The sequence below is a fragment of the Phaseolus vulgaris genome, chromosome 3, assembly GCF_000499845.2.
Source record: "Phaseolus vulgaris cultivar G19833 chromosome 3, P. vulgaris v2.0, whole genome shotgun sequence".
Taxonomy (NCBI): domain Eukaryota; kingdom Viridiplantae; phylum Streptophyta; class Magnoliopsida; order Fabales; family Fabaceae; genus Phaseolus; species Phaseolus vulgaris.
Window position 1 is genome coordinate 49,810,237 of NC_023757.2, and position 15,196 is coordinate 49,825,432.

The 15,196-nt window shown below is 30.0% G+C and overlaps 1 protein-coding gene across 1 annotated transcript; it reads right to left on the reverse strand.

The window, feature by feature from the left end:
• Nucleotides 1-5,548: 5,548 nt before the first annotated feature.
• On the reverse strand, nucleotides 5,549-11,867 carry LOC137808430 (3-epi-6-deoxocathasterone 23-monooxygenase CYP90C1). Its single transcript, XM_068609536.1, has 9 exons — nucleotides 10,919-11,867; nucleotides 8,390-8,711; nucleotides 8,086-8,235; nucleotides 7,661-7,942; nucleotides 6,777-6,863; nucleotides 6,569-6,647; nucleotides 6,366-6,472; nucleotides 6,145-6,272; nucleotides 5,549-6,074 (listed from the first exon to the last, which is right to left on the reverse strand). The coding sequence occupies exons 1-9, from the start codon at nucleotides 11,146-11,148 to the stop codon at nucleotides 5,984-5,986; spliced, it is 1,476 nt and encodes a 491-aa protein (XP_068465637.1). The 5' UTR covers nucleotides 11,149-11,867; the 3' UTR covers nucleotides 5,549-5,983.
• Nucleotides 11,868-15,196: the final 3,329 nt, after the last annotated feature.

The window sequence follows — 15,196 nt, forward strand, 5'->3', positions numbered from 1 at the left end:
TAGTTAATTAGGGTTTCTACGTAGCTCATAATTGGAGTACTCAGCAGATCGAAACAATCATTACTTCTCTCCATGCTTTCTTCATCTTTCTTCTTTTTGCTATTCAATCCAAATATATTTTATTCCTGCTAATTCACTTTCAAACCTCATAATTAACTTCTCTAACTTTCCAGTGGAATCATAAAATCATTTTTAAATTTGGTTCTCTTCTCAAAATATAATTCCGATTTATTCTTAAACATTTTGGAAAAAATATATTTTACAATGGAAATTTTATGGCTGCATTCCAAAATATATAACTAATAATTATTTATTAATTATTTTATACTGTTTATTGGAATATCTTATAATTTTGTTTGCCGAATAAATTTTACCTGTTGTTTTTTTTGGTAATTTTTATTTATCAACGGATGTTTAACATTTATTGACGAATTTTGACTGTTGATAAAATTCATTTCTTTTAGTGATAGAAATATTTTTATAGAAAAACTTTACAATTTATTCTTGAAGAGCGAAAGTTAAAACTTTCAAGAAAAAAAAAATGTTAACAACGAAATTTATTGCCTAATTGTATTTCTATCATTGGTCATTTATATATTCTATCACATTTCCAAGTCAAAAATGTAAATTTTTCCGTCAATAGCATACTTATGAATAATATATATATATATATATATATATATATATATATATATATATATATATATATTATAGGTATGCTTATACAGTGATATTTTGGGGACACAATTGTTTCACTAAACCGTATTCTCTTATAATTATATCTATTTTTTAGGGTTATGTGATTTAACGAATTATCATGAATCATCAAAACAACAGACCAAACCTGTATCGATCCTTTATCTAATAAATACGTTATTTTCAAAATCAGAGTTCATTTCAGGTATTAGCTGTAGAATTAGTATGCAATTTGATTTAACCATAAAATAAAATTATTATCGTAGAATGATAAGAGCTAGTATCAATAATGTGTAATTTTGATTTTTTAATTCTATTTTGAAATTTCATTTTTGAACTATATTTTTAAAAATTCTAAAATTAGTCTTGTAATTTTTATTTGAAAAGGCATCGTTGGGGTAGAGAGTGATTTAAGTTGAGTGCAACAAGGTGGGGTGTGACTTCCAATGTGAAGTGTTGATTAACTTTTGGAGATAAGAATTGTGTTTTATTAAAAAAGATTGAGTGGTTATGAGATTTAGAGGTTTTTGGAAATTGGATTTTACAACCGTATTATCAAGAAATTTATAAGTACAAAAATATGTATGAAATTGCTAATCTATAAGTAAAGTTTTTGTATTTCGAATGAGGGAGTGCTTTTAAAGATTTTTTATCTTATAAATTGATAGATTCATAATAATTTTTTTAACTTAAGAATTGGTAGATTCATAATAAATTTTTTGACTTATTACGAAATGTCCTTTATAAAACCCTAAAAATTGTAGTGAAGAATCCCAAATCCACCAAAAAACGAAACACCCAATCTGTTGGGACTTTTGAAAGGTCACAGGAATACTCTTGTAATTACCTATGAACGTAGGGTACACGAAGAAAAATATAGAGGTGCAGGAAGCAAAAATCGTAAACTAAAGGGCCGTTAGTTTTGCATCTATGTACTTTCTTTTCCCACCATAACTATCAAATTTAGACTCTTTCTTCCTACACCTCCATACCTTCTTGTGCCACCCCCATACTAAATATGAAAATACCATTTTATCCTTTTTTTTTCACCCCCTTGAATTTAAAAAATAATTCCGGATTACATAATCCGGAAGTCAATTTCATATTTAGAAAAGACTAATCCGGAAGCTAATAACACATCTGAAAAAAAGACTTCCGGATTACATAATCCGGAAGCTAATCTTATGTATAGAAAAGACTTCCGGAAGCTAATTCTGAATCTAGAAAAAGACTTCCAGATTATGTAATCCGGAATATTGAAAAGGGTATTTTTGGAATAAGAAAAATTTATGGGGGTGGCACAAGAAGGTATGGAGGTGCAGGAAGAAGCAGCCTCAAATTTAATAAAAATATCCCTGTCTATTACTTTATTATAAGAGTCATGATGAAGGTATATCTTAATATATGACTTTATATGTTTTTTAATTTTTAATTTTACTTTTTAACGCGACATATTTCCTTTATTTTCTTTGTTTTATAATTTTTTTATTTGTGATATTCCGTTTTAATGAAAAAAAATGTACCATGTCACAAAATAATTTTTTTAAAGTAAAATATGAGGTCACCTCAAGGTGCCTACACTTACACTTTTTAAAACTATTTCACAGATTTTTGTAATAATACAATACATAAATTAATGTTTATAATGTAAATTTTTATGGGATATCAATTTATATAGAGAGAGTGTAAAATGACTTCACTCGTTATCAAATTATAAAAGTAGATTTTGGGCCTTCCACTAATATTCAATTTTAATAGTCAGAAATCAACCCAAAATGGACATTTTCTTTTTCACATTCATAGATTCTTTCTGCAACTCCATATTTTTGGTAAAAAAAAGATTTATCCTTAATAAAATTAAAAATTAAACTTAAGTACCTGCACCTTCATCATCTTCTTCGTTTCAGTGAAATGGCTTCCAAATTTTTTTTGGACACTAGTAAATATTACATTTCAAAGATTCAAATGCTTAGCATTCATTCTAATTTAAATATTCTAATGTCTCTAATACCTAAACATTGTTGGATGAAGTTCCAAAATCCATCTCTTCAAATAAAATTGGGGATCAAACACTTTGCACATCCGTGAAATGTCTGCACCGCACCATGGGTTTGAAAGTACATATCTGAATGGATTTTGAATTTTAAAGTTTAGAATGTAAATATATTTTTTGAGTTTGAAAATACACTTTGAATTTTAGATAGAATTAAGAATAAATTTTTTATTTTGAATTATAGAATTTGGAAAGTTTGTGAATTTTACAATTCAGAAATGAAAAAAATAATAAACCATGCACCTTTTGTCAAATCGTAGTTTTGGAAATTAATTATGAAAGTGCAGGAAGAAATTGCCCACAAAATGTGACTGACTATGTTAGAAAAACACCACAACAAATGACTTTCTGCACCCATCCTTTTTTGAAAAGACCATTTTATCTATTTTAAAAATGACTTTCGAATTAATCTTTCTAAAATATTTTCGGAACATACTTTCTAGAACATATTTTATGAATGTAAGGATGTAGGAAGAAAAATATAGAGGTGTAAGAAGAAATAACTCGATAAAAAATACATTTTTAAACATGTAAATCCAAACCACCTAGAATATCCACATGCTGATCCAAAACCAATTTCTAATCCCTAAGAGCAAATTTCCCCTGCACTCCATACCTTCTCCTTACAATACCCTTCTCAATATGGTGGAGAGTGTGATGTTTTATTTTTTTTTTATTTTCAAGTGGTGGTGGTTGCATGTGGTGGTCGGTGGTGAACGTTAGTAGCTGAGGTAAGTTTTGTGATGTTTTTAGGTGGTTGTGTTTTCGTTTGCTTAAATTTTTTTTTTTGAAAGATACAAAACCTAGGAAAAAAACTCAGCAAGATGTGAAAATAGAGTACAATATCTTCGCATTGAGGAACGTCAAATATAACAAATCTACTCGCCAAACTTTTCACACACTCAAATGATGGGATTTCTCTATCAAACGCTGCTACTGGAGAAGAATGAAAGTGTTGCAGTTGGAAGGAAGATATTAGAATACAGAAATGCAACAAAGATTATTTAAAATGGTGAGATTATGCTCTATTTATGATTAACACTATCTTATTTATTGTTTATTATGTATATTATTTTATGTTTAACACTATCTTATTATTATTATTTTGTAAATTTATTATTATTATCACTATTTATATTTTATTATATTATATAGCTAATTACATTTATTTTATTGTAATGAAAATATAGATATCAATAAATTAATAGTAAGAATTAATTATATAAAAAGCATAATATATATTCAACGTAATGATTATATTTGTAAATACAAACTGCATAATCGATTATATATTTACATAATTATGTGTTTATATATAAATGTATAATCGATTACATAATAAATAATTTATTATATTTACGTTTGTACTTTATTATATATTAAATTTTAATTGATTGTAAGTTTCTTTCTTTGTAAATCTTTGTTGATATGTAAAGAAAAAATAGTTGCAAAATTTTTGCTTTTTTTCGTTTTTTTTTTATTATTTCTGTTCTTTTCTTGTTTTTTTTAATCTGTTTTGGCAGATCCGTATGGAAACAAATGGACCCTATCACTTTATGAATATTTAATAGCCTAATCATGATTAAACTATACTAATTATTAAATATCGAATAAAAAATAAAATCATATTTATATGATAACTTATAGCTCATAACATATGTCCTTAAAAAGTTAAAAGGAAATGAAATAAAATATTTCATAACATTTAACACAATAATATTTATTAAAAATTAAATAAAAAATGTAACCATCAATTACATGGCATTAAAATTGGATTTGTGATGATAATATAATTGAATAATAGCTATTATATAATAAGTGTTTTGGTTGAAAACCAACTACACTATTAATCATTTGAGGTGTTTCTTCCATTAACTTCATCATTTTTAAAAATCTTAAAATTGTCCTTAGCATTTTATTTTAAAATGCAGTTTCTATGACTGTGTAAATTGTATGACTTTTATCAAGGGTCAGGATATTTTGAGCTTTGAATAATTGACGATATTCAAAGATTTGGAATGCAAAACACGAGCTTGGGTTGGCAGAAGCTTCGGCGTTGATTTGGAGGAAAGTCACGTGACAATCACATTGCATGATGTTGTGGTAATTGTAGCAAACTTTCCACAGGAAACATGATAAGGAGTGAATGGTGGTAATGGACTATGACCACAACTCAGACTCACTTGCCTTAAGAACTCTTTAATTTCCAATTTACAACTAACATTAAATTATCATGTTAATGTTGGGAATTAACCATAAACACTTAACCAATAAAACCAATAATTAACTATAAAGATAAAACAAGATAATCCTTGTATTATAAGCAATAGATTTAAACTCAGTTCTTAATATGATATCAAATATTATCTTAACGAATTTGGTTAAACTTATCGAATCATCTGTCATCAAACCACTGTCAGATTATCCACAAGTATTTAGTTTTACTTCAAGATAAGAATGTATATTAAAAATATTACATTGATTACAAATATGATCAATTTATCGAATATATAAGTAAAGACAATCATCAGTTTACAAATAAGTTATATGAATATAAATTGGAATTAAACTCAATTTTTAAATAATTTAACTTTTTTAGTTGACTTCAATGGTATATTAATATTAGAGTTAGATCTTAATCCAATTTATAAGTAGTTATTTTTGTAGTCTAACTTTAAAACACCACCTTAAGCATAAGAAGGGAGTTGAAGGTGATGTAAATAACAATTTTCCTACAAAGAGTTTATTTTGGGAAGAATGTGAGAAATAAAAAAAAGAGTAAACTAAAATAGATAGAGAAGATAGAAAGCAGAGTATATGATTGTTAAGTGTGGGATGGTGTAGCAGGTACAAGAGTTGTACAATTCCACTAAATGAGAAAAGAACAGTGGATGGTGGAGCAGGAGCCCATATCATGGCATGGGACCAAGAGAACAACAAAACCCACATGGAGATCCAATCCCACCACAAACATTGCAAAGGAATCAAACAGAAAAATTTAATGGACAGAGACTGAAGATGAGAGTTAGCTTCAATAATTCCCCCTTGCATTCATTTCTCAATATTATAGGAGGGCCCAAAGCCACCTTTCTCCTCTGTAAATAGATGTGACATTAGAGCTAACACAAGAATACACAGTCCCTTTTTTCCTAAATTTTACTCTCTACACTCAAACAAATATCTACACCTATCTATCACATTACTGTACACCAATTCCTCCATTCTTGAGTCCAATTAGGTGTTAATGGTTGTTACACTAATTGGGAGCTTCCTCTTCATCTTAACTGTTGGAAAGTAGATGATTTCATCCTCCTCAGCAACCCATCTGCATAGTACAAACCACTTATAGAATGAAATCATAAAGTGGCTTTTAATTTTTCTAGACAAGTTGTTACCTGTAAGTAGTAACAAGATGGTGAAGGAAAATAGAGAGCTCTAGCCTTGAGAGTTCTATGCCAGGGCACAGTCTCTGTCCACCACCAAATGGTGTAAAGCAATTGTTATTAGCTCCAGCTCCACTTTTCTGTACTCATAAATAACTCCGTCATTATGAGTTTACACTTTCCTTATATACCTATCATATCATACACTTTTTTATGCTTGCTTGCTAACTTACCTCCCATCTCCAAGGATCAAACTTAAAAGGGTTTTCATAATTCATGCCATCCATATGAACAGAAGTAAGAGATGCCACAACACACCAATCCTTAGGAATTAAATACCCTACACACGCTCAAAATAGTAAAACTGCATCAAATTTTGTACAAATGCTTCAGGGCCAATCAAACTTTGTACAAATCCTTTTCTTTGAAAACTTACCTTTAATTTCTACGTCTTTTACTGCTTTTCTCCAAATGGCATTCACAATATTTGCCATTCTAAGAGTTTCGCTGATAACCTTGTGAGTGGTAAACCAAAGACAGAAAGGAAAAAGAAAAATCTGTCACATGGTATTTCATAGCAGATAATTTTATGATAGTCGGTTGGAAATTGATTTTGCCTTCGATAGCTACCGTTAGAGGCTCACATTTTGAGTAAATGGCAGTTGAAGGTAGTCACTCCATACATAATCATCTGAACTATTTTTCTGCCTCTTCAATTCCATGTTCTCTTCCTGGTGTGAAACAATCAAAGGAACCAAATATAAATTTACTTACTTCAACATAGATTTATGCTACCTAAGAGTAGAAAAACAAACTGTAACTTTTTTCTACTCGACTAAACCAGATTGATCTAAGTTACTGATCTGTCTTGCAAATATGAACTTTTTTTGGCCAAGTTTTCACTGAACAAAAATTAAGGAAGAATAAAGTGAGTTTGGAGACTGGGAAAACAAAAGGGTGTGTAGTGGAAGCATATAATTGGTGGTCCTAATTTCAGAGCCGTTCAATATGCAGCATCGCGAAAAACACAACAAACTTCCACATTCACATCCATGTTAGCCCCACTTCAAACTCGTATATGCTTCATAGTGCTCCAAAGGAAAATGACTTGTTAGAGTACTTCAAACACTTCTTTATCGTGGCCCGTACCGCACACGAGCACCAATCTGTAGGGTCCATCAAGATTCCATTCATCTTCACCATACACATTCAATGCTTTAATTTTATCTCCAAAACTTAGGTAGGACTTTCTGTTTTAATTTCTTTAATTGTTATCCAGGATTTTAGTTTCGGTCCATGTGAAAAACCAATTCATGTAGTGGTGAATGGCAGATGTCAACTGCTACAGATCATCTCCAATTAACTTGCAGATCAATAAGATGGTAGAAATAAAGAGAAAGTTGAACAAAATATTATGAACAAGAACTACAAATCCATTCCTTAAAGTTTTGCATTAGATCATAATCTTTTTATATGTGTTCTATGATTACTTCGTATGCGGATATAATGAATGAGTGAGAAAATGTACCAGTAATTTGGATAGAGCAAGGGGATAGTCACTGAGAAATTTGACTGCCATGGTCATAGCCGTGGGAAGAGTCTCCTCCCCAGGGATCATCATCTCAATTATATTCTCACAGATATTTTCCAACATGTTAGAGATAGTGTTTCTATCACCAATATCCCTCAAGAGCACGTCCACCACATCATTTGCTGCAACTCCCTTCTCTTCTGAATTCTTGTTGTTATGAATACTATTGTTCCTTTCCTCTACTACCCTCTGCACTATCTTCATCATTCTTTCCTTAGCCTTCAAAATTAGCGACAAAACAATTTATATGCAATTTAAAACAGAAAGCTTTGAATTCGTGACTCAATTATTAATGACAAAAAAGTGAAATTTCAATCCTTTTTGTCATTTTCGTAGTGGGTTTAGAGTGGGGGAGAAATAACCTTCAAGGATTTATGCAGTCTTGTTCCAGGAAACTTGATGGGTAAGCAAATCAACCCTTTTATGAACTCTTCAAATTCTCTCTTCAAGAAGTCTAAATCTTCACCGGGACCAATGCTAAGAAGAACTTTAACCAAAATAGTGAATGTGATCTGATATATATTTCCGGGGAAACAGTTGAAGAAAAAAAAAATCTCTTAGCCATTGAATTGATTGGTAAGCAAAGATCATGTCAGCAAACACAAACATTTTTCTTGAATACAATTTGACGAAATTAAGGTGCATGTATAATAAAATGAAGTGGACCTTTTTGACTTGATCTTGAACGTAAATTGGTTGGTGGGTCCAAGTTGCAAAGCATTGTTGAACAGAGTGCTGAATATCTGTAGTGATTCGAGCTTTGAATTGAGGGGATCGTAGGAAGCCTCCAAGGAGTGAATGAATTTTCCTATGCATGTTTCCGTTCATTTGGAGGATAGAGTACTCTCCCATTAGTTCTCTTACCGATTTTGGATAAGCAGGGACGAATATGTTCCCCTGGTTCTGCAGAATCACCTTGTTCACTTCTGGGTCTGTGGACACAATCACACCAGTTCCCAAAATGCTTGTCTTAAATACATTACCATACCTGCACACAAATATTCACACCCCAAATACAACATTACAAGATATCTCACAACATTTCTTTTGGTTTAATTCTGTGTTTCTCTTCCCTTAGTATGAACAAAAAGCTTTGTTTTAATAAAATCTGTTTATCTGCAAAATTTAAATGAGTAGTTAAACATTATTTACTAGTCCTCTTATTTTATAACGTAAGAAATAAGAGAAAAATAAAAGAAATTTAATATACTGAATGACTTGATCCTTAAATGCTGCTCATAGAGTTCTATCATAAAACATAGATCAGACTTGAATTCGTATATAAATACACAAAATATTGATCCATAGGAATGTAAAACCCTTTAATAACTAGTTAAACATGTGTTATTTTATTAAAAAACTATAGTACTTATCTAACACAACCTAAATTTTGTCCTTCAAAATATTACATGTGATTTTACTCTCAAGTTTTTTGAGTCAACTAAACTTTTTATTTTTTAAATCAAGCAAAACCAGCTCTTCTATCAGTTTTCTTTCCTAAAACTAACATATAAACATTTTTTTATAAAAATATTTATGATTTTATAATAATAGATTTAGAATATAAAAAATTTCAAAAAGCAAAAAAACATGTAGAATTTTTTTTTTTTTATAAAAAACTGAAGGAATTTTAGAAAATGAAACAAAGGATTGGATTTGGAATAGTAAAAACTTTAAGTGAAATAATATGTATGAGAAATTAGAGTTTTTAAGTGAAAGAAATTTGATAGAAGGAGATGTATTTTTTTTTTCTGTTCCTCTGAGTAAAAGAATTTAATTGACTCAAATAAAACTTAGAAAGATGAAGATGAGAAATAATATAAAGTGAAGAGCCTAAAAGGGAAATTGAACCTGAACAATGTTTGTGGTTACTGGGTGCAGAAGCAACTGCAACTACAGTTCTAGAATCCACTAAAGTCCAAAGGTGAATCTAGAATAGCTCCAGTTATGGCAGAAGCAGGCTTTTCTGCTCTTCCTTGTTTGGATATGCTATTCTCTCTATAGAAGCTGCAAGCCTACAACGGTACAACCATAAATGGTTCATATCTATTAATTATATCACCAGGGCTTTAATGTTCCCAAACATGGTGCTCCCTCATCTCTACTACCATATATATCTTCACCTACGTTCATTCAATTCGCTTTCAGGCTTGTGTCACTTCTCCATCTACAAACTCTCATATACCATTTTTTATCACTTCATTCAAAGGACCTGTTACTGCTAATTTACCCCCCATTCTTAATTTTGCACTCATTCATTTCTAGTTCGTTACTTCAACCATGCACACACTCAAACACATTATCCTATATCTGCTGCATAAAGGGTCTCCTTCTCTGTCTTCATGCCACCAACATCTCAGAAAAAATGTTAACTTGTACAAAATGTTAACATGATTTCTTTCTCTCTCTCTCTCTCTTTTACCACGTCATCCGTATTATCCATGCATATATTTATCCAGAAAACAATATCATTTATTTTCTCCCAACCATGTTACTTGAAGTTTCCAAGTAGGTTGCTAAACTGAGTGCAGACATGTAAATAATAAAAAATATAGACAGAGGCTAGTTGAATAGTTCCTTTTTGACCATTTCAAATCTAAAGTTTAAAATTTTATTTGCTTAAGTGGTTATGGTATGCTAATACTAGTTAAATAGTTGCTTAAAATAAAAACTGTAGGAAATGCTACTTTTTTTTTCTGCATTTGGTTGAACAGTGTAGATGTGGTCCACGTAGAAGGACAGAATTGCCACTAACACATAAAAATATGCGAACATTGTAAAGGACCACACAGAGTTGTTAAAAGTTGGGCCTTCAGAAAGAATAGAATAGGAGTAAGGAGATGTGTCCATGGGGACAGAGACATTTAGTGGTTTTCATTTTCCTGCTATATATATATTTGATCAATATATACGTGTGTATGGATATATACCTAATAGGGAATCACAAACATATATTATAAATTGACCATTGATAGTTGTTGTGACTCGGGAAATCACTTATGTGCATCAATGATGTAATGCTCCAACCGTCCTAGAGTGGAGAAGATAAGTGAAGGAGAAAAAGAAAAATTGTGTTGGGTGAGAGCATGCACGTCATCACCCTCGTGGAGAATGAAACATGGTATAAGTGAATGACAGAAAAACAAAAGCAACAAAAAGCAGCAAAATTAACTGATAGGAGTAGAAGGGTCATACAGAGACTTGCGCTTTTCCATGAAGCTCACCGGGTTGGATGTGTAGCCACAAGCAATGAACTCAAGGGTCTCTCCAAGTAAAGGCCAACCTTTGTTCCCTCTAGGAACTTTCCCCTTCTTCTTCTTCTTCTGCTTCACCCTATTACTGTTCTCCTTTTTCACGCACACAAACCAGTACCAACAACATATAAACACACCCATCAGAGTCCACAGTCCAATAATCCATTCCATGCCACACACAATCAAACAGATTCTTCCCAATTCGCCTTTGATGACCCTGAAACCCCTCCAGCAATAGCTAGTTCAGGCTGCTGCTGTAACTTCTGAATTTGAGTTCATGCAGGTGTTAGGTGATAGATAAGTGTCTGGGGTGGTGGTGGTGGTGGTGGGAGGGGTGAAAAAAAGAAAGGGAAAGAGAGAAAGAGAGAGAGAAGGAGGTATTGAATGTTTGGAAGAAACTTCTTTTTGTCCTTCCTTATAAATGAGAGTGGGGTTACACATATTGAGAGGGAGATTCTGAAGATCTAGGGCTTGAAGCAATCATTTAATGTGATGGCTTTATTGGGTTCACCTAATCAACCGTGATCGTTTATTTTGTCTTCACTCAATTTAGATAGTTCTTAATCCCACATCTTTCCCATCTCCTAATTACCCCACCCATGCCTTTCCCTTCCTACCTCCTCTGCAATTATTTTTCTCACCTTCTTTTCAATTTACTTTTTTTTATTTCTCATCTTCCATCTTATTCTATTCTTTACATTCATGTTAAAATTAATGATAAGATACCACAAGATAGAGATAAAATAAAATTGTAAAAAGTGACTGATGTTTTGAATCAGTGAATGAAATATTTAAGGTGTTCGTGGATCCTGTCATGTATTATGCTGATTTGTTACCTGGTACTCTTTTGTAGTAAAGCTGTTTGTTGTTTGGCCAAAACAAAATATTAAGGTTAAGTGTGAAGGTTCTCCCACTCCATCTCAGGATTAGGTACACCAAACTCCACCAGTTTAAAGTATAATAGCACGTGAATACAATTTTAATTTTTTAAAGCATGGATCATGGCCATATTTATAATTATTTATCATTAGCAATTATTGTGAATTAAGATAAGTACCTGTTGCTTCAGAGATCTTCTTCTTCGTCAGATCCCACACTGAATTATTTTTTATAATAAAACTAATACTAATGTATATGAAAGCTCTTATCAATAATACAAGAAAATAAAATACCACAAAATATGTCAACTGTTTGTCAGTGATTGATGTTTGTACAGAATGATGTGGCATTTTGATGATAAGGATTTCAGTCACAACCTGGAATACTGCATGTTAACATCAAAACAAATACAAAATTGTAAAGAAAGATAATGGGATTCACATACTTCAAGTTCTTTCACAAATGATTAAATTTATGGAGAAAGTCAACTTAACAGAGTATATGTTCATTTATTTAATTTTGTAAATATATAATATTTAACTACATTTTGTGAAAATATTTTGATTATTTTATAAAATATCAAATTAATATGTACTTTATATTTTATAGGGAAATATTTTTACAAATTTAATTAGAAAAACATTTTATTTCTAGAAATTTCATCACAAAATACATAAAATATAATCAATGATAATAACAATAAGTGTTATAATAAAATATCAATTTATCACCTGAGTAAGTCAATTTTTAGTGTTATTTTATGTTGTGGTGTTCATATAAAATATAGTATTTTTAAGTTTAAGTATTATAGTTAATAAATAAAAATTAATTTTATATAAAAATAATAATTAGTTGTTATATTGATTAAATTATATATATTTTAGAAATTAAAAAAATTATTAATATTTAAATTAGTTTTATTATTAATAAATAATTTTTAAATTGATATCTAATTAACTATTAAAATTTTAGTTACTAATTATTTAGATTCGATGTTAACACCTATATTTTAGAATTGGTGCCTATACTCAGTAGTACAAAAGACAAAATCTACAACCAGAATAAGGACAATTCATAAAGAGCGAGTTATCGTAATAAAAGAGACGATGTTATTTTTGTAATTTTTTTGTCATTTTCGTCATTTTTAACAACGATTCCCACCTGAACCGTCATTATATATGAATTTGTGAGTGATCAGCGAATAGTTTCTTCTTGAACCATCGTTATATATAGTACCTAACAGTACTATTCCTTCGCATAGGCTCCCTAGTGTTCACACTACAAGACAATCATGAAATATAAACTATTTTTTAGAGACAAAAAATAATTAGTTGCTATAGTGACTAAATTAGAGACTATTTTAGAGACTAAAAAAATTTTGGTTTCTAAATTAGTTTCTATTATTGTTAAATGGTTTTTAAATTGGTATCTAATTAGCTACCAAAGTTTTTGCTACCAAATTTAGAAACTAAATAATTGGTAGTTAAAACTTTGGTAGCTAATTATATACTGATTTAGAAACCATTTAACAATAAACCATTTTTTTTAGTTTTTAAAATGATCTCCAATTTAGTTACTATAGCGACTAATTATTTTTTGTTTCTAAAATTGGTTTTTATTTCATGTTTTTCTTGTAGTGTCACTCTCACTCTCCAACCCACTTCATCTTCTTCCTCTCACTCTCCAACCCACTTCATCGTTATATTACATTATTTATATATTATTTTGTTACAATGATAAAGTTATAAACTTACATTTTACACATTTTAAAAAGAATTATAAACCTCTTACCATCTATCACATCACTAACAAACTAAAATACATTTTTCTCACAATAAATTTTTCTCACACATTCACTCTAACATATCCACATACTCATTTTTTTTTCACACAATAAACTTTTTTCACACATTCACTATAACATATCCAATCTAGATATACTCTTTTTTTTTCACACTTTACTCTCAAATCCTCACACATCCACTCCCTTAAATTCCCACAAATTCCCTCTCCAATCTAAAAAAAAAATCATGTGTTAACTCACAACCTTTTAATATGTTAAAACACACTTTAATTGATTAAAATTACTAAAGTGACTATTTAAATGATTTTAATATATAAAATGTGATTTTAATATATTAAAACAATGATAGATGCAAGTATGGAAGGATTTCAAGAAAGGATATTAAACTTTGATAATATGAGGAGGTTGTGAAGAAAACACATGCGTCCAATAATGCAGCAGTAGTTATATCCACTTTTCATATTGTATTCAAAGCCCAATCATTATTAGTTAATTGTATGCAACTTTTTACAAAACCCTTCAATGTGAAACTCCTCTTAAAAGAGCTAACACTTGTATAACACCTACGGAGCATGCAACTGGGAATTGTCAAATTCAAAAAAGAATTATTAGATTTCTGACAATTGTAGTATGATTCTAATATAATTTAAAAAAAAATATATATTAATTTTTTAAAAATTTAAATTTTATTGTATAAATTTTTATTATGATTATAAAAATAAAAAACAAGTCCTTGTGAAAATAGTCATGAAAAACATCTTTATGCTCTTAAAAATAATCTGAAACATACTTGTGCACATAAATCTTTATTGTCAATTTATATAATTCACAATTATATAATATATAAATCTGTATTAATGTATTCCACATTTTAGAGATTTTATATATCTTCGTGTTTTATATTTTAGAGATTTTACATATCTTCACGTCCGTGCCCGTGTTGCATTACTGTCCGTGGTATCTGTGCTGTGCTAGATAATGTCCAAGACGTTAAAACCGACACTTAAGTTTCTAATTTCATACGTTTTGTTTTTGTTTTCCAAGTCCACATGTAAAAGTCATTATTCTATGATGATTGTTGTTTACAAGTTTCAATGTTTTATGTTATCTCTTATTTAAATGAATAAACATTTGAATTTGAAGAGTTTGCTGTAAAGGAGAATAACCACAAACACTGTGGAATATGTTGAGTCAAATCGAAGTAGTACAAGTAGTAGTGGAGATGAGTAAACCTTGGTGATAAAGGGCACAATCCCTCTCCTTACCAGAAATAAAAACGTAAAAGCAATCATGTGTCTTGTCCCAAAATGATTTTTTGGACCTCTCACTCCCATGATGATTACCTTTCCAAGAGAAAGACTATAAAAGACTCAAGAAAAACTTTGAAGGACATGATAATGTTGAGACAGAAATTTGATAATTCAAGATTCGATTCTCCCAATTTCTTAGTTTCATAGTGCAAAAGATTTTGATTTTCGGTTGTAATTAGTGTTATTGTGCTATAAGTAATTCTTTTATCTTGATCTTACTAATATA